The sequence below is a fragment of the Gavia stellata genome, chromosome 1 (assembly GCF_030936135.1).
Source record: "Gavia stellata isolate bGavSte3 chromosome 1, bGavSte3.hap2, whole genome shotgun sequence".
NCBI classification, from domain to species: Eukaryota; Metazoa; Chordata; class Aves; order Gaviiformes; family Gaviidae; genus Gavia; species Gavia stellata.
This window is the reverse complement of record NC_082594.1, coordinates 38442310-38468827: the sequence shown is the minus strand read 5'-3', so window position 1 is coordinate 38468827 and position 26518 is coordinate 38442310. Positions and strand designations below refer to the sequence as shown.

Below are 26518 nucleotides of genomic sequence, written 5' to 3'. Positions count from 1 at the left end.
ATTGCATTCATTCCACATACAGTGTATTTGTAATACAAGCCTTTCATTAGTGAAATTTGATGACTCCTGAAAGCAATTTCAAACATCATTCTGAATGGAAAAAAACAGTAATGCAACTACATAACTAGAAGCTGACAGACAGGTACAAGGGTAATAATTTAAGACTGGACGAACAACTTTAGAATTAAAATTTTGTAATACTATTTGACTTAATAGCACTAACTTTTTTAATGACTATAAAAGAAACTTATTTCATATCATCTGCACAAGAAGCTCAATTAACACTTCTCAGGCATTGTAGTGGAGAGAAAAAAACACTGGCTTCAAAACAAGTAATTTGAAACAGTCACAGAAATAGAAGTTTTCTGTCTTTTTATGCAAACACAGTTCAGCATTTCATTTAAGCTTCAGTGGCAAGATTAGACAAGGAGTGGCAATGTCCTTGCTCAAATATCTTGGAGAGTTGACAATCGCGCTTATTTGTCAACAGTTCCCTTCTGTATAGCTTTCTGAACAGGACAGAAACATTGAGTTCATGAGGCAACTGCTATCAAAGTAGCACCTGGCTTTTATAGACTTTTCTGAGCACTATCTGTCTAGCTGTCAGTCCGGATATAGAACTGGCATTACGATTTCCAGTGGTCATGGTTCACCTGTCCAAACTGATTTCTTGTCACCCACAGCTTTTCTGACATGGCCACATTTATGCCGGGAACCTGATCATGTGCTATGAGCTGGTCAATAAGAAAAATAAAATGATACTCTGGCAAATTGCTAGATGGAACTAGAGAATTGAGAGGATAGCAATAGGCAGTAGTTTACTTTCTATACTTTATCTTACCAGAGTAAATCAGTGAAAACTTAGTTACTTCTCTTTTAAACATATCGCATAAAGCCAACAGAACTTGCTAACAAGTGCTGGAAGTTGTTGTAGTCAGCAGCACGCCAATGGTTAAATGGTTTCTTGTAAACAGAATGTGTTCAGAGTTATTTCTTGACACTGACATCAAAAACAAACTAATTTTTATAAATGAATGTTTATTTGTTGAAGCCCAAATAGAAGAAATGTGAAAACAGACTGTCCAAAATATCACCAATAAAGCTAACCAATTCTATTGGCCCTTCTCTCACCAATTAGTTGGCATTCTTCAGAACGTGTTACTTCTATGTGTCTCTCCTCCGTCCCCATCGATCTTAAAACTCAGCATTTTTTAACTGGAGAGAGAGCTCACAAGACTTTATAGTGAATATGAATAAAAATGATACAATGGGATGTTTCTGCTGTTGGCCCCAGAACCTTCTTTTTAATCAAACAAGCAGCTTCATTTAAAACCAGGAATTTTCAACTATACAAGCTCAAAAAGGATGCCAAACAGAATCTAGTACAGTGGACACTGTGTAACTCAAACATTCAACTAAGTTTTGGCCAAGTTTGCTCAAATCTATAGAATTTATACCAACACTGAAGAAGGCTAGCCGTAACAAAAACGTCTGTGCCAAGCTTAGCATCAGCAACAATAAAAGTACTTTACACAGAAATGACCATCATGTTCATAAGCAGCTACTCTGTTTCAGAGACATGGATGTAAAAATAAAGAGATGTATGTGTGCAGTAGTAGTGATAGTTGATTTGGTAAGTATTTGGGACTGTTTTTAGCAGGGTCACAACTTCCTGCCCGAGGAACTTCCACTTATTTGTGAGGAAATGTATGAAAAAGCCTTCCTGCAGCAACTTTTGTTCTAATTGGGACAGGAACCAGGCTAAAACAGAGTAAAGGGACTTACAAGCACTTACGGCTTGTTGAAAGATTTTAAAACCTCTAATTTGTCTTTCTAATCACAAATTTACCTAAAGCACTGATTAAATCTGCGATATAGAATTCATACTTAAGGTTACCAACTTCAATGCTTTCCATACTTACTATACTTTTTTGGACTCAAAAATATAGTCTGCAGATGGTAACTGTAAAAGGCATCATTCTATAAAAGGGCACCAAACTGTTTAGGAAAGCAACCACCAATGACTGCACTAAAATAAATTTAATATGTTTGATTAATGTTTTCAATCGTTGCAGACTATGAAATGAATCAGTTCCCCTGATGATCCAAGTGAATCAGATCACTTATAGTTTCTTCATTTGCAGCATTATACACAAGACCTATTTACATATATTTGGCTGCATCTCTAAAAATATTGGGACAGTAAAGTTCTAAAAGCTTATCATACAAAAGTTCACAGTCAACACATTAAGCTTGATGTCATTAAATGTAACATGCATCCTGTAAGACAAGCATTTCCAGTGGTGTTACCTCACCCTTTGTAATTCCCACTTTTCTATAAGATGCTCCACTTCACCTCCAAGAACTGCTGTGTTACTGTCATCCAACAGCAAGAATCCATTTCTCACTTCAACAATTCCTGAAAGCTTAATTTTTGTTCCAGGTGGAGTGTTCAGGCTGGAAATAGAAACAAAGCCAAATATTTCAAATACGTTTATTAATATTCTGCCACCAAAACCACATAAAATTCTACTCTTATTATACTTCTACCATTGTCATATTTCATGTTAAAAAACTAGTATCAAAAACATTCGCAATAATTCCTTCAGTATGCACGGTACTTTTAATAGCTTTATTGGAACACTTCCCATTCATTACACAAGAATGCCATACTGCAAATTATATTGTAACAGAGATGAATGTCTGCAAATTGTTTGGTTAAAATCCAATTTAACAATACCAAACTAAGGATGTGATTTGCTTAGACTAACAGAAGATGTCTCAAAGTCAGTTGTCTAAGAATAAGTTCCTCATCCTGGGATGCATTTATACTTAATAAATAGATTTCCAGATTGTTAATCATTTCATTTGTTTTACAAATTTAACTTAGGAAAAAACAAAGGGCTGTTAGAAAAGCAGCTTTCTATACACTACTAACAGCCAGGACTGCATCTCGTACTGCTGCTTCTCTCATTATTCTATCATTTGAAAACATATGGATGCTCTCTGCGGTCCGCTCCCACAAGGAGGTACCTACCTTCTTTTCATGTCAATCTACCCTATGAAAAACAACAGCAGATGCATAAAATAATCACACATCTCCCAGCCATAATTGAAAGATATAACAAGCAGCACAATCTAGGAACTATGATTTTTCTTGTGAGAAACAGGACACAGTCAGTTATAACCTTGCAGCAAAGAGAAAATAACGTCTTCCCAACATGCTAAAAGCTATCATTGCAATCACAGGACCATACCACATGGTGAGGAACATTCACAGTCAAGTCAGCCAATTTCAGCACTAGTGGCATTAACCTTAGCAATATTAATGAATTTTTTGTATTGTTCTAATAAAAGCAAAGAAAATGAGATCAGAAAAAAATAGACAAGAAAAAATTATTGCAAAAAATGAAAATTATGCAAAGACGGGGAGGGGTAAATGGAAATCCTAGCCATGAAGAACTTCTAATTTAAAAGAAAACTGATTTGTGTTTCTGTAAATAAATAAATACTGTGTACTGAAACAGCATATTATTCGAGGTTAATAGTCCAACTTCAAACCTTCAACCACATAAACCACAAATTTTCATACAACGTTACTTGAAAGGAAGAGCTCACATTATTATTAGAGTGATGAGTTCTCTGACGTTTTTGAGATTTTATCTAAAAGCTCTCAAATTATGTCTTCTACGGAGTCTGTTTGCCTTTCTTTTCTGCTCTCTTTATATTCACATTGGAATATGATATTCCAAGTTCTGCTGGCTCAAGCTAAAATTAAAATATCATTAAGTGTTCTAGCTTTTAAGACAGCACCACTCTAAACTGCAAGCTGGCTCCTGCTCAGAAAGAGCAGTTAACAGTAAAAGACGACATTTAAAAATGAAGTATAAAAGGTCTATTTCTAACTGTTGCAGCTAGCAGAGAAAGAGAGGGGAAGAAGAATTTTTTAAGTCAAAGTAATCTGAACTAGAGTGAACAGCAAAGCACACCATGACTCTAGAGACTAAACACTAGAGATAATTTTCAACACCTTCATAACCAAACACACAAACAAATCGCCATGTTCAACAGTAAGGAGCTCTCTTACCCTTCATTTTTAACTGAAGAAATATTTACTAATTCAATCCAAGTTAAAGCCTTGCCCATGGTATAACAGCACTAGTTGCATTAAGTTAGGTGTGTCAGGACGGTGACATTCCTGCTACCGAAGTCAGACAAAAGATCTGCTACTACTAAAAACTGGGAATTTGGCTCGAGTTTGCACACACCAAAAATGCTGCATGCCGTGTCAACTCTGACTGAGCAGATGGCTGCAAAAATCCATTTTCTTCCATTACATACTTCAGCATAAATGGTATTGTAAATTGCATTCATATACACCTCTGCATGCTGAATTTAAAGTTCTCCTTTATGTACAAAATTCGAAAAGGAAACCTGTTTTGTCAAGCAATTTTTCGATATATTACTAAGGACACTTCCATTATTTTAAAGACATTGAAGTTTCAAAGCAAAACTTTGAAGAAAAAGCCATTCACCTTATTTTTGACATGCAGCTGTATTCTATAGCTATGCAGCTTGTGTGTCCATCGGTCATCTGTAAACGTAACATTCTGGGAGCAGCCTGAGATTCTTCATTATCCTTTGGTGCAGCAACATTGCGTATTTTCTGTATTTGCAGAACACATGGCCCTTCCAGCTATATACGCAAAACAGAAAAGACAAAACTGTTAACACCCATGAAGCAAGCACACTGTAATATCTAGACATGCTAACAGATGCCCCAGGCAAAGGAAAGTGTAATTTGATCAGGCAGTCATGTTCAATTTCTGTCACTCATGTACTCTATGTTCTAAAACATGATAAAAATGGCTTTTTCAGAGAAACAGTTGTGATGCTTCATACACCTCTGCAATACTGATTATAGAAAAGAAGTGAATGAAAAGAGCTGGGGGGGGGGGGCAAACAAACAAAATCACAAATATTGTCATTTCCAACATACTATGGAGTCAGGTAAGATTGCACACGCTGTACCTCAGGGTCTCATTGCCAAAGTGTTCAAAAGAAAGAAACAACCAGCTTTTAAGACAATCTGGTTGTATCAACTCTACATTTCAAGTACAACCGCTTTGTAAACACTAACTAGAAACACAGCTTCTTCAAACAGAGGTGCAACCAGAATGTAACAACCTCAAGGGACATCACTACCTGCTGGTTACCTAAAAATGAAGCATATCCTCCTACACACACCACAGTTAGTTACCAAAAAAAAAAAAAAACAACAACAAAAAAAAAAAACCACACCCCAAACCTGCAAACAAACAAAAAGAAACAAACAAAACCCCCAAAAATCCCAACCACCACCAAAAAACCAAACCAAAACCAACTAACCAAACCGCTTCATCACATTTTGGTTATAGCTGAGTACACAATCATTTCGATCCCTTTGAGAAATAAAAATGAATAATCTGTTGCTGCTCAACTAATCTCTAGCACCTGAGAGACAGCAGAAAAGATGAAAAAGTGCACATTTCATCAGCTTCTTCCCTTTGAGAAACAGAATAGGTAGCCCAGAAGAACACAAAATGGTCACTAAAAGGAGCAAAAGTAGCACCCTAGAGAGTTCAATTCTTAAATGGTTTTGTGATCTTGAGACAATAGCCAGTAATATAAATGAAAATTTCTACGTAGTTTTCCTATTCTTGACACTTTCAAACAAATTTAAAATTTGAAAGCACCTGCATTGTTTATGACTTCAAATGGAAAATACAGTATTTGGGATGGAGGATTTCTCAAAAGCTGAAGAAGTTACATTTATTTGGAATCTACTGAAACTTGGAAGCTTTCATATTTTTTTTTTTCCAATACTTAATGTTTGAAGAAAAGAGTATAAATAAGAACCATAGTATTTTTAGTAAATGCTGACTGAATCTTATTTCTTTCAATAACAATTAAAAGACTAATTCTGTTTCTCATATGAATGGAAAATTTATTTTTCCCTTTATTTCAACAGAAGCAAAACTGGATAATCTAATGTATAGTATGAAAACAAGTTCCCCTCCTCTATCAGTTAACTACAGCAAAGAAGCCACAAAAGAAAAATTCTCCTCTAGATTCTTTCTATAGTAGTGAATGAACCACAGTGGATGGTTCATTCCCAACTCATGGGATGCTTCAACAAAAGTCTACACCTGTCATAAATTAACGCTAACAGTTTTTAACATCGTGCAATGTTTTCAAAGTAAAGATGAAGAAACACTAGGCAACTGAGAAGCATTTCTAGTTAACCACAACTAGGTTTGTCACTCAGTTGAATAGTAGCTTTACTATGATGGCAATTTCTTTCACAAATGTTGAGCAAATTCTAGTTCTAGGTACTTGCTTTTGGTTTTAAACAATTGTTTAGTAGATCCCTTAAAAAATCTGGAGTGCAAAGAAATGAGGGCTAGGCTAACTATGAATATACATGCCAATATGTTCAGGGTTTTGTGTCTACAGTGTCAAGCATACACTACAATAAAGCAGAGCAGCACATTTGTCGAGCTTGGACAATAGTGTCTGCTTCTTTAACAAAGAAAATTACATGTCGCTTCAGAAAACAGGTGCAAAAGAGGAATGGAAATGCGTAGTTTTCTCAAATATACACCACATTAAGTCCATGAAAATAACTGTGGTGTTAATCAGGACCTTAGAGCGTCCACATCTCCCAGTCGAGCTCATTTCCCCTCTCTTCACATAAAACGAGCGTATAATGACAGGAGAAAAGAAAGTCAGTCTTCCTGCAGAACAAGGACAACCATCACTGGATTCCAGGTGAATCCAGAAGACCCGTGCCAGTACTTGTGTAGACTATTTTAAAGTGTCATGTGAGAACCAAGACAGGAAAAGATATTACAATAAACAAACAAAAATCAAATCAGTTATGGTCAACAGGTACACTTACACATTTAATCAACGAGTCAGCCAATCTGAAACCTCTTCAGCACTCAGGTGCTGAATGTTATATACAAAAAGATAGACACAGTTTTTGTTTATACAACACAAATTTCTAGTAGATTATCAAGTATCCTAAGCAATAAGGCTGGTTATATCCCGACTATGAAGGCTGCAAGTCGCCTTCCATTATAAAAACGCAACTTTCAGTTCCTTACTAACACTTTGAACAGTTCTTACAGTAATGTTGAATATATCTGACAATTTCTACATCACCTAGGGTCGTCCCCCCCCGGAAGGGGAAAAAAGAGAAAACATTTCAAGACATCAGCTAGATCAATTGAATTATTTCTATAAATGGACAATATGTTTGGCTTGTGATTAAAGCAAGTTCGTTCTTTCAACACTTCTACAACCTCTACCCTTTAAAAAAAGGGACTGCAATTTGACAAAACTGTAATAATATCTAGAATGAAAGGATGCATGTTTTGTAAAGATTCATGGTAAAAGTTTATACATTTTACAATGTTTTGTAAAGGTTAATGGCTATTCAGCATATGAAACAGATGAGAGGGTGAACAAGTAGTAAATTAAATACACAGATACATAAACCCTAACAAACAGCCCATAATGGAGACAGTAGTGAAGTCCACAACTCTTAGAATACTGACTGATGGGCCACTGTAGTGTAACTCAATGGCCCATCAAGTCTAACCTTTCCATGGATCTCATGGAAAAGACCAAATTTATTACAGGATGGACACCAAGGTTGGACACCAAGGGCTACAGAGGTGATTAAAGAACATCTCTCCTATGAGGAAAGGCTGAGAGAACTGGGACTGTTCAGCCTGGAGAATGACAATGGGCACAAAGTGAAACACAGGAGGCTCCGCCTGAACATCAGGAAACACTTTTTTACTGCGAGGGTGATCGAGCACTAGAACAGGCTGCCCATGGAGGTTGTAGAGACTCCATCTTAGAAAACACTGAAAAGCCAGCTGGACATGGTCCTGGGCACCCAGCTCTAGGTGGCCCTGCTTGAGCAGGGGCATTGGACCAGATGACCTCATGAGGTCCCTTCCAACCTCAACCACTCTAAGATCCTATGACTATTTTCTTCTATACAATCCCATATTATTATTTAGGTAATGCCTTCACTCTTAAGTTCCAAAGAATACAGCTGTAGCTTGCTCTCTCCAGAAGTATGTACAAACTGGACAAGCAACTGCACACATGTTAAGGCTGGAATGCTATGAAAAGTGGTTCAGATGACTTTAATAAAAAAAAAAAAGTAGAAAAATAAAGAAAATGCATTTTATGTGCCATAGTACTATAGACAGCTTTCAGTGATTAGAGTTTAAAGGATGCAATTAAGTTAAGAGTACAGAACATAGGCTAAATGAGTTGAGGAATGAAGACTAGCTTTATCCATTGTTAATTCCGTAATTAATGCTCTGCCTACTTTCTCAAGGTGAAAAGTAATAAACTTAAATAATAATAATATAATAAATAATAATAATATCATCATCTTATAGTATATCATGCCCTTACAATATTCATAGTGTAGGTTTTACATTAATATATGGGAAAACTACTGGGAAAGTCAGAATCTGAAATTTGAAACAGCAGAAAGAGGCGTAAGAGAAATGACAGGAAATGGAAGTTTAATAAAGTCATTGAGACATACCACATCCCACTCCTTCCTCTTTATCCACAAAACCTATTAGTGCTAATTCAAGAGCACACATGACTCTTCAAAAGAAAAGAATTAAAAAACCAACCAAAAAAACCCAAAGTAAACAAATATCTACATTATCATATGATAGAATGTACTCATATCTTTTTGGACATAGTTTAAATTAATTAAAACATCATTCACTCGTGTAGTTAGCTTATAGGCTTCTTCAGTACAAAGAAACAAATGTAAGTACTTACGTCACATCATGTTCAGAAAAAAAAAAATAATTCTGCAATACACACGCTGACTGAGGGGACTAACTGATCAACAGTTGGAAATACCACCTTTGTCTACAACAAATAATAGCCTTTCCAGCAAATCCTGAAAGTCAGTAAAACTGTTTTGTATCAGTGCTCTTCAAACAGTGCTTACGCCTGCCTCAATGTCTGCCAGTTAAGACATTACTGCTCACAAATAGGGATTAAACCACTACTGCCATCCTTAGAAAGAGATGAGATACTCCAGATCAAGTTAGGGTGACAGAATATCTAGAAGCATACTTGTCAATGTGATCAAGGTAAAAAATAATATTCTAATAAATAAATCTCTTCAGATCCCTAAGTTACTGAGATTAAATTTCAAACAATGCCCAATAGCTGGCTAATAATTTTCAACAAATTTTACAATATAGTAACTAGACTATATTCTACTTTATTCAAGACTGTTATTGCAATGTCTTCCTAGAAGCATTACTTTGACACACTCAGACTGGTCCAAAATCAAAAACTAGTCAGCCTCTCGTAAAGATTTAGCTTATTATATCTAACATTATATACTTTTCTCAAAAATATGGAAGTAATCATGCCTTTTTAAGAGCTCCTGAAATAGGCATTAGGAGCTAAGAACACAATCAAAACACTGATTGAGGTGAAGAGCTCAAGGCCCATAGCTTACCTAAGGCTGCCAAACAGCTGTTTCTAAAAAGACTATGACTTAGTTTGATCTGTCAGCATTACTGCATGTCTTGTCAAAATCATCTTAATTGGAAAAAAACAAACAAACAACTAAAAACATGTACGATAATTTTCAACACAGGCAGTTTGAAACACAGTTACATCAGGAGATCTAATGTAGCAATCACTCTCACTGGAAGGTAAAGATGAGCACCTCAAGACTGGAGGATTTTTTTTTTTTTTTTTTTTTAATGCCGATCAGTTGTAACTGGAAGAGCAAATCTGATCATCCCTTTAAAAAAGAAAAGCCTGTAGGAAACCAAAATCCACAATCAAGGAGACACTAAAAAGCAATAAAGCACAGTTAGTTTTATTAACATAATGAGACAGAAATTGGGAAGCGTATGAGTAACCTTAAACAGGAATCAGAATCGCTGGCAGCTTATGTTTTAACTGCTTACCATCAATCTGTCAGTAGTCAGAAAGCATCTCTCTCAGCTCAGAAATGAAATCTTTTCTGAATGCTTCTTCTGGAATTAATATTTCCATTGTAATGGAACATAAATACTCAAAAGAAAACCAGTTATGCCTTAAACGTAACATGATTACTAAATTATACGTAATAACTTTATAGTCTTCTTTGCATTTTTATTCCATTAAAAGTACTTAACATATATTTATGGTATATAGTCATCTAGAAGGAAATGTGAGGGTTCAGCTTTTTCAAATCCTTTGCAAATGTGGCCATCTTGTGGTTAACGCTGGTAATACTGGGGGTTTTTTAAATCCCTACAAAACACAGATATAAATGAGTGAATAAAACATTTCTGTGTATTAATGACTTAAGTTGATAACACCTATAATGGTCAAATACCCATGTTGTTTCACACTAGAAGTCTATGCCAGCTTTTATGCAAATATTTACCTATTAGACTAATACTACAAAATTAAGTTATTTTCTATGCAAGATGGAAATACACCATATGTTCTCAAGATATAGAAAAAATAATACTGATCCTAGTCTTGGATGAGAGGAACAACAGTAGTAGATAATTTCTATTGTTTCCTGAAGCATTTCTGAAGCACAGATGACTACTTTCTACTGAGAGACCGTATTAAGAAGTCACTCCTGTCCCAGCCGTATACTTTACTTGCATAAAGCAAATACTCTCCTTTATAAATACATAGTTCTGTAACATACAGATATTTGTATACATTGCAAGCTAAATAGCAGCACTTAATTCAGTAGTCAGATTTGCTTCATGTTACTCAAAAAGTTAAGAAAGCAAAGATTCAGTACACTATCTAATAGTCTGGGCTAAAAACTATAAATAGGAGTAATTCTCAAACACAAGCTTTTTCTGTGCAGTCATTACTTCTTTTCAAAACCAGGTGCTTGTTTTGATTTGGGTTTTTTTAGAATAATTTTCTAAGATCTATGATCCAAATAAAGACAGTTGATTAAAGTAAGACCGAACTAAATTTTACCATAAGTTCACATGTAAAAAGTCCTGGCTCTTTAGCAGTAATGATAGAAGTATGTAAGTTCCTAGGATTTAACAAATAACATTTGTTAAACAAGCATTTGACTTTAACAAAGACCCTTAGGGGCCACAGTTTTCTTTTATCCTGCCTGCTTCCTCCAACTTCTTGAAATTCCTGCTGCTGCTGTCAGGAGTCATTACCTAAGAGAAAAAAATACCCTTTTCCTCAGTATTTTGACTCTTTAACCACTAAAAATGGAAGGAGTCTGTAAGCACTGATCTCTCTCAACTATCTGACAATCTGGGAAACGGAAATACCCTGAATCAAACAAACCTTCAAAAAGAAAGTTTGGATTGGACTGGATTCCTGCAGCATTCAATCCTATTATCCAGTTCTCCATCTCCTCTATTTCCCATGAGGAAATTAATCAAGCTCCACTCAGTAACAGTTTCTTTTGTTTAATTTAGGTTCCTATATACTGTTTTGTACTGCCAGTAACAAAAATGAGAACCCTCAAAAGGACACACAGTAACACAAAGCAGAACATACAATGAGGAGAGAGCAGCAAGTTTAATAGGGATCCTTGAAAATTAAACTACAACTAGATTTTTCTTCACCTTTTCCACCTTTTCATTTTCTGAGATGTTCAGTTTTACAAAATACAGATGTATTTGTGTGTGTACAGGTGCAGAAGGTTTTTCCCCTGAAAAGGGTAACTGTTATCTCACAGGTATTTCAAAGCACTAACTACCACAGATTTCAAGCACACATCCCTTGGTTTTGTGCAGAGGTTTTGTGCTGTGTGGAAACAAATGGCACAATTGAACCTTCTCTAGTTTTAGCTGAGAAATATAAAAAACCCAAGTGGTGACTTGAGTAGCTAAACTAGAAGCAAACATTTTCAAGCATGTAAGTAGATTCTCATATATAGCATCTACCAAAGCTTTGAAGAAATTAATGACGCTTTTACCTTTAATTGACCACTTGAACTATGTAATGACAACAGAAATTTAGAAAACGTTCTCTCTAAAGGAAATGGACAAATTACTGAATGAAAACTGAACTACCTCTAAAGAAATCCTACCATAATGCAACAAAACTCTGAAAAAACAGTACTATTAAAGTCACTTTGAACGGAAATCGTGTTTCAACAGCAAAACTAAGTAAGACAAGCATTACCACGCATAGAACCTTAATACTCTGCAGAATTTAACCAAATACATTTGGACCTTGTGAATATTATGATCTGAAATGCAAAATTCAGTAATACTCCAATTAAGCAACTGAGAAATGAACAGTGCAGAAACAGATGCCATAAAAAGCAATTATTTTGCTTGTTTTCCATATTTCAAAAACAGGATACTGAAGAGGAAGAAAAATATTAAAATCATAGATATAAGAAACAGCTACATCAAATTCTTTTAGGTGGAAAAAATTACTTAAGCACTGAGGTATCTTGAACAGCATGTTATCCAGAAACCTAAACAGATAAACAATCAATTTCACAAAATATCACCTTAATTTTTTTTTTCCATTTTTTTTTAAGTAATACCTGTTCCACATAGTAAGAAACAAAGTTAATAAAACTTTTCCCAGAAAGTTAATTTAATATGTTGCATGCACAGACTGCTGCCTGGCTAAAAACTATGATCCTGCAATACACTCCCTCTCAAGTGTGCCTTTCATATCTGACAATAATGTTCCTGCTATTGTTCTTGTAGAAGCCAGTGTTTACAGCAGTCACCACTCCATTTAGACAATAGCATCAGCAGATAAAACAAATCCAAACAGCTCTTAATAGCCTGTCTCATCAATCTTACTTTCTTACAACAAACCTGCCTTGATTTATCACTATTCAAATTTCAACAGTAATGAAATATGTTTCCCCAGAACTTTCACATCAGTGATATAAACTGTCAATACTTGCAAGTTAGGGATAACAATTTTTGAATTGAGAACTATTACTAGGTTTAAAATAAAATTCCTTCATATATCCACTCTCTTAACTGCATGTAAAGAAGAAAACAGAAATGGTGTACTGAAGGAGCCAAATTTATTTTTCATCTAAACATATAACATATGTTAAATATCTAGGACATCCAAGTTTCGAGTATAATACTATTCTATAGCATATAAAGTGTTATACCATCTAACATAGTTTATCCACATAACCTATAGGATACACAGTCATAGGAAAATTACATAAAGTGTATAGCAATAATCATGTATATCAGCAAGTCAAGTAATACAGCATCAACATGTATCACAATCATACAGCTGCTTTGCTTTATTCCTAACCTGCTTTGCTGCCCTTGCAAGAATAAAGGTGGGGAAAAAATGAACTTCTGATACCATGTCAAGATCAAACAGGTTAAATGACTTCGGAGTGATAAATTAAGTTGCTAGGATTGTTCATATTTAAGCATTTCAAAGTTGAGAAATAAAAAAGAAAGAGTCCTCTTCTTATGAAGCCTAGTGGGTAAACTAATATGTTCATATAATTGTATTTATCCTATAATATAATCAAATACTGGGTTCTTTTGTATGCAAAGTAATGACAAAACCAGACTAATGCACCATAGAAGGCTGTCATCACACAGAAATCACAGAACACACAAAAAGTGAAGTAAAAATACAGTCTACCTTTTCGACCTTTCCACCATTGATGTCACTGGGGAGGAATTTCTTGCCAATCGTTCTTAAATCTGTCTGAAATTAATACAGAAGACAAGAGAATATTAACCTAAAATATCCTGTTTCAAAAAAATTATCATCAAAGAATAGGAAAAAGAAGGGTATTTCTTCCATAATGCCAACTATTTATAGACTATAAAAAACATCCCTCTAACTGCATATGATTAAAAAAATCAACAACTAACAACAGTTTATAAAAGAAATCCTTTTGCTTTTAAATTATATTCTTAAGAACATTTTCAAAGATGATTAAAATGCTTTTAATAGATGAAGCTAAATGACTAATTAATGTTTAATTATTAGACATAACTGAGGTTTAACAGAGGTAAACATCTTTCTTCGCTCTCTGTCTGGCACTTAGAGAAAAGTGGGTTTAGTTTGTGCGTTTTTACATGCACAAAACCTTCATAAAGGGTTGGGATGATTTTTGCAATTATACCTGGAGTAAAAGCTTACATCATATTTCCATAAAACGCTTTTTAACTTAAATGTCTAGTTACTTCTTTTGGAAGTGAGGTAGACAGATGCTTGACATTATTCAGCAACTGTGCAACATGGCCACTGACAACATTAAACCTAAAGAATTCATACGATCAAAGGAACAAATCTCCACAAAAGCACTTCCTCACCTAACCCTGTTTGGACAAGCATATCAATCAGGGTGATGTGTGACAAAAGGATGCTATGGATGGATAAAAGATGCAGCATGTAAAAAATAGGAAATGGAATAAGAACTAATTAAACTTTACACATTAGGTTTTTCGTGCATTTACATGTATTAAGGAAAAAAAAAAAACCAAAGCACAGCAGTGCAGCCTAAAACACCTATGTTTTCTAAATTCCACTGGTTGAAATAAGCCTGTTTTAAATAGAACAGGTTGGTGCAGATTACTGTACTGAAGCTGAAAACCCTCCCTATTTATTATGATCATAAACACTTCCAAAAGAAGGGCTAAATGTAATTACCACTAGAACTTGTACACTAACTTGCCATTAATGTATGCCAAAGGACTACTGTTCCGGCATCCTAATCTGGAACTGAGCAGCACTATATTTTAGTATCTAAAACATTGTAAAAAATGGTTTATCCTGTTTTTCAGCAAGAAACATTGGTACCCTACAAACAGAAAACTAATTGTAGGGATGCTCTTTTAGTGTACTTACTATGAGTATCTATAGAGTGGATAAATGCTCAACCTACTTTCTGTTGTACAAGATAGCCATAGATAGTGATAAGAAGTCACATTCGGTTTTCAATCTGAGCCCACCTGAGGGAACTGATCCATCATCTGTCAGTTATTTATCTCTGAATAGCACACAGGCTCCTATAAACTGTTCTCACATGTTCCATATCCATATAATTGACAAGTCTCCAGCAAGGTGCTTTGCAATCACAGCAGCAGAAAGGGGACACAACTTTTACAAAATAAAAACATTTGAAGGACTGAAGTTACATTTAAGTCTATTTCATACTTATTTAAGCAATTCACACACACAAAAAGAAAAAGTTTGGTTGACTTCTTCGTTTCTTCCGCCTGAAATGTGTCTCTAGCAGTCAAGGAAAGAATTTGTGAATTTGTAAGAAGTGGAATCTAAATTCACTGTTACCCTGTCATTCAAGCCACACTGCTACTCCCTACTTACCCAACAGGCAACTTGATCTTCTGGGCATCAAAACAACTGACTTAATGACAAAAATATTGATAAATATTGATAAGCAATTAAAACTGGCTTTGGAGTACTTGCATAACATTTCTGGTTTATTTTTATTATCTATCAGACAAACCGGAAATACAACACATACATGCACAAATGATCACATTAGTACTTGTTGCGGCATATAGTTACATGCAGGGTAATACCCAGCAACTTGGAAGTATTTTATTTGTTTTTTTATAAAGCAGTAATGCATTCTCAGATATATATATATAGGCATGCCACTGCAGTCCAGAAACAAATGCTTACCCTCTGCATGATTTGCATTACATTCCTTGCATTTTTGCATTATAATTTTGCTTTACTTCTTTTCAAATTCATTACATAAATTGGTGCATGCATACATATGAATGATTGAACGCATGCTTCAAAGAACAAATTAAAGGAGCAGAGGGGACATTCTTTTCAGAGTATCATTTTAAACCAACAGTGGTTAAATCTCAAAGATGGACAAAATAATCCCTAACAATTCTCATTCACAATTTCATTACATAAGACTACTTCTCTCTCAGGCGCTCTACTACATTGGTTTTCCCGTTGGAACTACGTATAGTTATTACAAAGGATGGAGTTTACGTAAATCCATATACAGTGCATACAAGCTTTAAAACTTCTGAGTATGGATGACTGAGAAGTTTTAAAAAAAGAAAATGTAAAATTCTCAAAACTCTCCCTTCATGATTTTCACAGAATAAAAATAAGTAACGAATACATGGATTAAGTAGCTGCCCTCTTCTCATTGTTACTGAAAGGGAGCAGACTTAATAATGTTTACCAACAATGTATATACTAGAATTCTGAAAAACAGGAATTCACATGCACACTTTTCTTGACTCCTTAGAAGTATTAAGGTTTATTGGTCGCAAGTTGTTTCTCTATCTTGTATATTTCTGTATTTATTTGTTGGCAAGAATAATGACTGCTAATCTAGATTTCTACAGTAAATCAAAAAACCTGTTTCTAGTTACATAAAGATGGACATGTCACAAGAAAAGTCACCATTAGTTTGAATATGCTTTAAGGAGTATCATGTCCAGAAGTAAAACTAAGTAAGGGTGTTTTATTCACCCCAACAAACTAGTATTTTGTACTACGAAGACAGACAGGTACTCTATCCTTTATGTAAATCACACAGACAATGGTACACTTAATTAGCCACACAAACCTACACTTGAGCCATTAGATATATCATTTTTAGCGTGATTTGTCAGGAAAAAAGTTTTCTCAGTCATAACTTACATTAAGGGCAACTAGAATAATGTCATTTGTATTAACTTTTTCAGAGGAACTTATGCAAGCTTCAATTCCTTCATCTGAAAGATACCTGTTAAAGAAAAAAAAAATATTAGAGTATCACATAATGTATCTATTAGGCAAACATTTTTTATGTATGTAATTGGCTTTTGGTTGCATCTTTTATGCTGGTGAAGCATAGATTTAAAAGTACTTCAAAAATTGCTTCATGTAATCAGCTTCCTTACACTGATATGAGATTGAGTAAGAGATTTCTTCTTCCATAATTTCTAAAAAAAAAAAAAAACAACCAAAAACCCCCAAAAGAAAGCTCTACTTACAAAGTAACAACAGCCATTATCCCGATTATGTCACACAGGGTAACACTACGGTCCTCATGCCCGCCCTCCCAAATTATAGGAACCTGGTTTCAAAATCAACCATTTGGGCTTTACTTGATCTAAGTGGCATACTTTCACTCATGCACTTGCAAAGAAAAAAACAAAACAAAAAATCCCTCCCCATCCTACATACAACACAAAAACACAACCACATCTGTTTCTAAAGAGCAAGACTGTACAGTTAAGCCCTGAAGGGCAGGGGCACATAACACGGTCATCCTATAAAATGTATTCTTGCTTGCCTGAGCTACAAAGAAACTGATAAAAATGGAAGTGCATTATAGTGTATCAATAGTCAAATATGGTGAAGAAGTTCAAATAAGAATAGAAAATCTCCTCCACGAGCACATTTGGAAATGGCATTTGTGACCTTCATGGTGGTAGTCCAGGATCACCTTTCTGCAAAAATTCTGTGAGCATGCAATCGATTTGTTCATCTGAAAACTAAATAAGTTTTAAATGGATTCAGCTAATCAATTCAAAAGGGCTGACGTATTCTAACCTCCAAAAACACTTTTAAAAATAAAAAAAAGATAATTTTAACTTGAGTGGTCAGAAATTGTGACATTTGTTATTCATTTTGCCTAATATCTCCTATTCGTAGACCCAGTTTTCAGTTTTACATAGCTGGCAATCCGCCTTCTCTGCACAGCTCTTCATTTTATTTAAATACATCACAGCAATCATTAAATAATTGATATTTGCTAGATACTCTGTCTGAAACACAGCACTTGCCCAAATAACATTTAAATAACTACCTACCAAGAAATCACCTTCCCCAAAGAATAAAAGAATGACTTAAGAAAGAAAGCTTAATATTTATTTTTAATATTTCTTAATGTATATTTCTGAGTGCTTCAAGAAATACTTCTTTTCAAAGAAAATAACATTCACAGTGTAACATATAAACATGGCAAAACATCTGAAGAAAAGCACACTTGATAGACCTTTTTGATTCTAGCCCAAGTAACATTAACATCACCCTCTCCAGCCCTGCCAGTGTTCCCAGACTAACTAATGATCCCAGCTGTGCTCTAACCCAGACACTTGATGGGATTTAACTGTTCAAGTCAGACACTGACATCTAGCAAATCCTGAGGGACCAGATCACCATCACCAAAAAAAAAAAAAAAGGAACAAAACCAAAACAACGCAAAACCCAGATGCACTGAATGGGAAAAAAATGCATATATAAAAACCTAAGAAACAAATCTATCTTTTCATATAAAAGGCAGACGCTTGAGAAGAACAAGGTGGCAAGATTTGGTGACTTGCATGGGAATGCAGGATTTCCCAGCTGAGCGACTCTGAGCTCAAGTACTATGACCTGTGAAGATTCAGGTAACTACTGTGAAATAGCAGATCTCATTAGCTGGAGTCAGAAGGTAAAGGAGAACAGCATTTCCACTCTGTGCCAGAGGAAACCAGAACAGCTACATCCTATAGGCACTATCCTACTCTCAAGGCTTCAACTGTGGTTTAATTATACCAACAGACTTCCTAGAAAGAGCAATACCATAAACTCTGCAAGTTTACCTTCTGTCATCTTCAGTGTAAAATTGAACATAAGTTCAATACCAGGGGTCAGGGGGAGTACAAAATCCATATACTGAGTTTTAGACTGTTGGGCAAGTCTTGGAAAGACTCCTCCTCTTCTGCTTCTAATGTAAGTGAAGTTGTCCTTCAACTCTACTGAAGATAGCAGGACTGCAGTTCTCTTAGAGTTAATTAGCCTAGTATTTAGATGTAAGCACTACTGTCTTCCAGCAAGAAAAAAAAAATATTTTTAGAGAATGAACAAACAAGAATCTGACCTAGAATTACATTTTCCCTAGATAGCAAAATTAATCAGTTTTGTCCTGTCACAACATTCACTGCTGAGTCACCTTTTACTTCCTCACTTCAAAGTGAAGACAATCACAGCTGTCAAAATCCCATTCTGCTTTAGTCAAAATTTTCAGTTTATAACTTCTTATATATAAAAATGTATATGTAAATTTTCACTTTAGTTCATTTCATTACTTTAGAGGGTTTTTGAGATAGAAGGATAAAGAGAAACCCACTGGAAAAGACTATTCATTTTTCACTTGTGCTCATTTAAGCAATAACCCTTAGTAGAAACATTGCCCACCTGACTGAAATCAGAGGCACCAATCATCAAATGCCATTGGGGACATCTGTTAGTTTGATTTAAGCAAACACCAAAGCTTTTCAGCAAAAGATTGATTAACATGGTTATTAAAATAGTCTTCAAAAAAGAAAAAACTGTGAACATCAATGTAGGGGGATATTTTATAGTCTGGGGTTGGTTGGTTTGGTTTTTACAGATTTTTATTACATGAAAGCATAAATTACTTAAACCCGTAAGAACAATTCTCAGGATCAAAACTACTTTCAAGAAGAAAGATCAAATCAACAACTACCTCAGCAAAACTACTCTGAAGAACTTCACCAGAGAATAAAAACAAGATTAGCAGAGCTTTCCAATAACACATCAGGTGTTGCTTCTGTGCAACGGGACATAAAAGTGCAGACTTCATCAAAATTATTCAGGAATTGGTTGGGGAAACAAACCATACCATAAGTAGCCAAAAGACAGATTTCTCCTTCCTTAATAGAAACTTAAAATTAGTGTATATCAAGCCAATCTTTCCTATTTTGCCCTAATAACTCTCTTACACAGACTACTTTATACAGTAATGAGTACTCCAAATACACGTTTAGATTTTCTTTACAAACTACAGAAAGTTTACTTAAAATAAATTATTTTATTTTCTCCTAATTGTCTGTACAGTTTCCTAAAAGAACTACATAAGTTTTAGTTTTGAATATTTCCGGCTACAGGCCCACAAACTATTTAAGAAAAAAATTAAAATCAGTATTTTTAGGAATTTTTTTAAAATAATGTATTTATACAGAAAAAAAGTACATCTACATCTCTCAAGTATGAAAACGGAGTTACAATAGGCAAAATTAACTCTTCAGCTGGTGTAATCCTTCCCCCGACAACATACGGATTATTAAGTCTGAAATTCTTTTTCCAGGCTCTGAAAGAAACAGTCCCCTCTTCTATCTGCTCTTAATAAGGGCATGTGATATGCTGAAGGTAGGATCTTCAGAGCATAAGGCCACGCAATCCTTCTGTTCTCTGTATTAGATGAAGGAAGAAAAATCTGGCCCTGTGCAAAACCAAAGACAGCAAAAACCTCTGGAGTCAAAGAGAACAGCCCTACAACTCTGTGTCTCCATTATATTCATTCAAGTGCCTCACAACATCTACATTACCCGTTCTGCCCATTTTGCAACACAACCTATCACAACCTTAGATAATGAAAGGCAAACTACAATGTGATCCTATTGCATTAATCCAACACATTTCCTATTGCCAAGGGGTAGGAAGCAATCCTAAACCACCCATGAACCAGACCACACTGCTGGAAGCAGCTCACGAGCTCCCAATCCCCAAGAGGTAACTGGTAGTGCTGTACAAGCAGTGTCCTTATCAATTCTTGCTCTCTGTACCTCCATCCAAAGCTGTCCCCACCTTTTCTTTAAAAGGCAAGGGGGGATGGGGAAAAACCTGGCACAGAAATGCTGGTGCCACAATCAAAAAATTTCCCTTTGTCCTTCCCATAAACAAACATTTCAGAATTATGCACTTTTGCTTAAGGTGAAGGAGCAAATAAATAAATGGTGAAATAAATGGGTGAGAAGCATAGAGTGAGAAGCAGCCAAGCTCCACAAAAGCTCTCTAAGAAGTCAAAGGCTAGCCAGTAGATAACCACTGACATCTTACATTGATAGCAACGAGACAAATTATTTCCTTAACGTACAATGCAGATAATACTACCCTGGAAGATGAACCTGAAATACTTAAAAGGAGACAACTATGTTCCAACTGGCAGCTTAATTTTTGGCTTTATCCACGAAAATCTTAAGCATCCTAAAAAGATGTTTATATTTTCAAGGAAATTAAAAAAAAAAAAAACAAAAACACAAAACAAAAAAGTTTAAAAACACCACAAAAAAAATGAACACACACACACCCCACTCAACTTTCCTCTATGAGGCTTGATAACTAGAATAACATACATTGCAAGCACCTTTGGTTTCCAAGGAAAAAAAAAAGTATTCACTAGACTTCTTTCTTACATATGTTTTAAAACAATCTCAAAATTATAAATTGAAGTAATGCAGACAATCCAATTGATTTCAAAAGAATTATAGCAAGTAATGCTGCATGAGTCACATAGGGATTTTGTGGCCTTGGAACATTAATGCAAATTTAAAAAAAAACAAATAAAAATTAGTTTACAACCAAATGGGCACAAAGCTGCCACAAATGGTTGAGATGGTTATTTGTGGTGCATTATCTTGAGAGAGGAGACCAGAAGAGAGAAGAAAATAAACGCTTCTACTGCAATTCATCCCCATTATGCTTGCTGAAACCTGAAGGTTATCTCACCTATTCCTCCCCCGCCCCTCACCAGCTCTGCTCATCTGAGACATGTAGCAGTACAATCCTCTTAGCAACAGCTTTTGTCAGACGAACATCTCCCAGAAAGTACCTACATTCTTACCTTACCTTCAAATGAAACATTAAAACAAAGCCATTAGTAATGAAACAGCATTTTCTACGTGAACCATTCACATATAAATACAAATCTGCAATTTTTCTGTCAAAACGTTCTCAGTAAGCTTCTATGAAAAACAGATTTCAGTAATTCTTCTTTTGTAATACACAGAAAAACATATTACAACAGTGACAGACAGAGCTGTTTTCCCACTGCTCCTTCATATCAAGTATGATATCAATTTAATAACCCACTTTTGCACATTATAGGTGTGCACATTCTCCCTTTTCGATATTTCCCATTGCTAAGGGCTATAATTCTATAGCACCAATCTCACCTGCAACTCTACTTACCTCATTTTATCTTCCGCTTTACTTCATCAAGAACAGATTACACCTGACATGGCCTAAATAGACAGATTTCTGTACTGCTACACTATTACCACCTATGTCTGAAACACTGAAAAAAATCTACGGCACCAAAGGTGCATTTTTGCTTGTCTGCTCTATAGTGCTGGATCAAATACTTGATCTGCAGACAAACATGCATGTGTACACACACACACTTTAAAAGGTTTAAAATAAGAGCTTTATTCTATAATTAAATGCACCAGGTAAACAACTTTCCTAATAATATTTATTTTTCACAAGCAGCTTTCTTGAAAAGCATGTGTTCTCTATTTGTAATTAACAGTTTATACGTAAACACAAATCTTCAATCTTCCATCCTTTTTCTATCCCATATTACATATTTCTAGAAATTGTCTGTAATTTTATCCCATCGTCTCTACAATTAACATTTTATTAAGGAGAAGCTTTAAGGAAAGACATAAATAAGGGAAATTAATATTAATAAACATGCTCTATAAAATTTACATATTTCAGATTCACAACTCTTCACAGAATCTGTGATATAAGCAGAAAACACAAACTGCGCTAACAGTACTTCTTGTAATTCAGGGCCAGCCACATGAAACAATGTTGATGTTTTACAGTAAATTTTATATAGCTATTTTCAATGTGTGTATGCAGAAATCAGAATGTTCCTTCCATTACTTCGCTAAGAAAGCGGATTTATACAGTCATGCCATACAAAAGGTAAGGTTTTAAAGGAAAAAAAAAATCCGCAGAGAGCTTTCAAATTTCTCATACTTGGTAACACCACAAAAGAAGAGAGAACAATTGTAACAGTAAAGCAAAGTGCAACTTCAAAGAACACGCTAGTATGAGACCACCACTGGGTGCCAGTATTGTTCCATAACAGACGAACCATATCTCCTATATTAGCTATTTTAAAAACTTGGAGTTCTCTTAATAGGGTTTCAAAATGTTCTGCTGAATTTCAGTTGCATAAAGGAATTACACTGCAATGTTACAAATTTTATCGAGGGGCTATCATTAGACCTGTTTAAAAAAAAAAACCAACACATTCTAAAACATTATTATGCTAAATATAAAAATCTGATTTTAAAGACGGTTTCTTCATACCCTGTAACCTGCATAACAATACTGGGAAGGCAACTGATACTGTTCTTCCCTTCAACCTCTGAGCTTTTTATTTAAAGAATAATGTAGTATTATACAAATACCAGACAAAATAAAATGGAACTTAAGGGTGAAAAAGAATAGAGAAGATTTTTAGAAAGATTCAAAAGCCCTAACAAAATTAGGGCCAACTGTTCCTTTATCCACAAGGCAAAGGTCTGTAAGCAATGACAAATGTAGACTCAGAGGCATTCTTGGCAACTTTACTATTAATATTTTGACACCCAGAAAAGTGAAGTTTTTCCTAACGTTAACCTCACAGCACTGCCTTCTGTTGCCTCTTGTTTTCTGCACATCTATGGAGAAAAGACCATGCCTTTCCTTTTTTGCAATAATATTTAAAGACTTACAGAGCAAGACGTACAAGATGTAGGAAGTATCTTGTGCATCTGGTATATCTTCCTCTATAACTTGTACTTACACCAACGATTATTGCTATCCAAGTTTATTTTTGTTCTCTTATCACTTCTCCAATTTGTTAACATCAGTTTGAACTCTGACCTTGAGCACTCACAGCTTCGCATTCCTAAGGAGCTCTATCCTGTGTTTAAGCTTAGTACTTCATGCTCCATCATCCAGGTGTTTAATGACAGAATCAAATAAAACTTGACCTAGAAGATGCCTTCATGCAGCCTCAGATTTTGACAGTGAACCATCCGTAGCCATTCTTTCTAGTACAGTCAAACCAGTTTTATAATTGCCTTACAGGAACTTAATCCAAACTGTTTCCCTATTTCACTCCTTAAAGATGGAAAGCCAAAATGTTAAAATAACACAATGTACTGTATTATATCACTATTAAAAAGTGATATAGTTTTAAGTGGAATTATGCTAGCAAAAACCTGTTTGCACCATCCACAAAGCACACTGAGAATTACAGAATTTTGGTTACAACTAGGTAAGCATTTAGATGAAAAGACACCAAGGTACTTAAGTCTATCTTTAAAATATTACTGACATTCCTGAAACTGCTGCACAGCCACTACAGAACCTCAGTTGCCCATGCAGTTAGACTTGCATCCCAGCTACCTAACTTTACACTCCTGGGAATATACTACTTCCTTAAGTGCGATCTCCAACTCAGGTCAAGCTGAAAACCCAGAAAACAATTCATAAAATATGCATTCCCAAGCTCAAGTTCTCACAAATTTAGCTGAGAAAATTTAAGGCCTAAACCTCTCTCAGATGTCTATGACACCTGACTATCAATAAAAACACCAACTAAAAAAGCCAATGTATTTTTAGAACAAAACAGACAAAAAAAGGGTTGGTTGGTTGTGGTTTTTTTTTTTTTTACATTCCCTACTAAAAGCAGAATGTCTGTCATTCCTGCCCCCTCCCCTTTTTTTAAATGTGGGGAAGCAAACACAAGTTAATTATCTAGCAGTAAAATCTATTTTGTCAGTGAAATCATGACCTAAGGAAAGCACAGCAAATGCTCAGAGCGGAGGAAAAGAAAAAAAAAAGTGCAGGGCTTGAAACATTAGCTTCTTCCTACTTCCACCTGAAACTTCCAGTAGGAATGGGATAAAGAACAATAACTTAGGAGCATTACAGTCCTAAACATATGCACTGCAACACTACAAAATTATTTCATTGCATAAGCAATACTAGTCAGGCATCTGACAGTGAGGCCGTACGCAAGCACCTGCTGTGCTGCTCCTTCAGGAACCTCCTGCTCCCCACCCAGGCTCTCTGACCTTGCTGCAGAGCCAGTTCCTTCTCCTCCTACCAACACTGGAGAGGCAAAGGGTCTGAACATAACCACTCTCCCTAACGAGCAGAGTTTTTCCCCTCTCCTACAACAATACCAGAGAGAAGAGAGTTGCCTTATACTTGGAGTCAGGAGGTCCTGAGACCAGACTTGGTGGTAATGAGGTTTCTGCAGTGGCCACCAAAGGCAGGGGTCACCCCAGCACTCCCTGCAATACTTCAAGTGCTTCAAAGACTGTATTTGTGTCATGATTTTTAGTCACCTTTACTAATCCAGCTTCTCATCCATTTCCAAAAGACAAGGACTATTTTTATACAAAAGCTTGAGTAACCAGTGATAGTTTTAGAATTATTCTTCAATACGTTTGACACGCAAACAGAAGTATAAGTCTATTATTAGGTTAGCCTGACAGTCCATCATTCTCTTTCACACCTCCCCAGACCCACACACCACTCTTCTCTTTTAATTACTGGCACATGTATTGAGTTTTTTTCCTCCAGTCTCCCTGAAATTACCCTGTTCCAAAAATTAAGTATCAAAACCAAGTTTTCAGCATACTCTTCATTAAGTTCTTACACAGAGAACATGCATTTTAAGACATTTTAACACTTGTGTTACTGAGGTGTTTATAGTAGTACCTCCCATAGTGTGATACGTAGTGTGACATACGCTTTTTGCAAGTCTATTTTCTTCTATAAAATGCCTACCGCTGGGAATGCGATTTTATTTTCTTATAACACAAAAAGGTTTAAAACTATATCATGAGACCAGCAACGCATCTTTCACAAGCATTTCACAACAAAAAAATTAAGAAAAACTTTGCGCTTGAACCAAACATAAAACTTGTAACACCTTTACAGCCACATTACCCATCTCCAGTAAAGTAACCATCAAAAACCTCAGACTCCATGCTTGCTCTTTCCCAAATGTAATATATTTCACTCACCAAATGCTTTACCTAAACTATGTAAGTAAAACTAAAAGCCAGAATCAACTTTATAATCTCAGTTCCCAACAGAAGAACATAAAATAATCACTTGTAAAGCCCTGAATGAGAGTCAGAAATCCTAGAAATTAGAGAATGTCTTATCACACAGTTCTACAAGAGGCTGGTTTCAGGACACCCACTGTTCTTCTCCAAGCAAGCAACTGGGAAAGGGAGAAATGCATGTGGAAAAGCCTCACTTGACTAGACAAGAAACTACTAAGCAGGATACTCTCTGAAAGGGCTGCGCAGCTGTTGAATTTACTTCCTTATCCTTTCAAAAAGCTCAAATGAAATGGCCTTCACTGAATGCTGTAATGCTCATCTCTTTTCACTGGCATCTGTAAAGAGGGTAAGAAAGGACTGAACTGACTGTCACCAAAGGACAAGATAAAAGCTACAAATTAAGTTGTCAGATCTGCATGTGGTAAGTTTTAATAAATTGCACCGCTGCACTTTTAGGGTATTATTTGCGATATACTTTTAAATTGCATTAGCAGCACTGTGAATTTATGCAAATGTAACTACCCTCAAGGCTTACATAAGTAAACAGACATTTTATTTTCAACCTTAAAACAAATGCAAAAGCTACTGATAAATACTTTGACAGG

General features: G+C 35.4%; 1 protein-coding gene across 2 annotated transcripts in view; it reads right to left on the bottom strand.

The window, feature by feature from the left end:
• Window positions 1-26518, bottom strand: part of TDRD3 (tudor domain containing 3) — a 115910-nt gene that overhangs the window by 49317 nt on the left and 40075 nt on the right. For both annotated transcript variants that reach the window (XM_059818446.1, XM_059818453.1), the window contains exons 2-5: window positions 16696-16780; window positions 13690-13755; window positions 4536-4696; window positions 2316-2457 (exon numbers count right to left, since the gene is read on the bottom strand). In XM_059818446.1, coding sequence (XP_059674429.1) covers window positions 2316-2457; window positions 4536-4696; window positions 13690-13755; window positions 16696-16780 — 454 coding nt within the window. The remainder of the gene's footprint in view (window positions 1-2315; window positions 2458-4535; window positions 4697-13689; window positions 13756-16695; window positions 16781-26518) is intronic.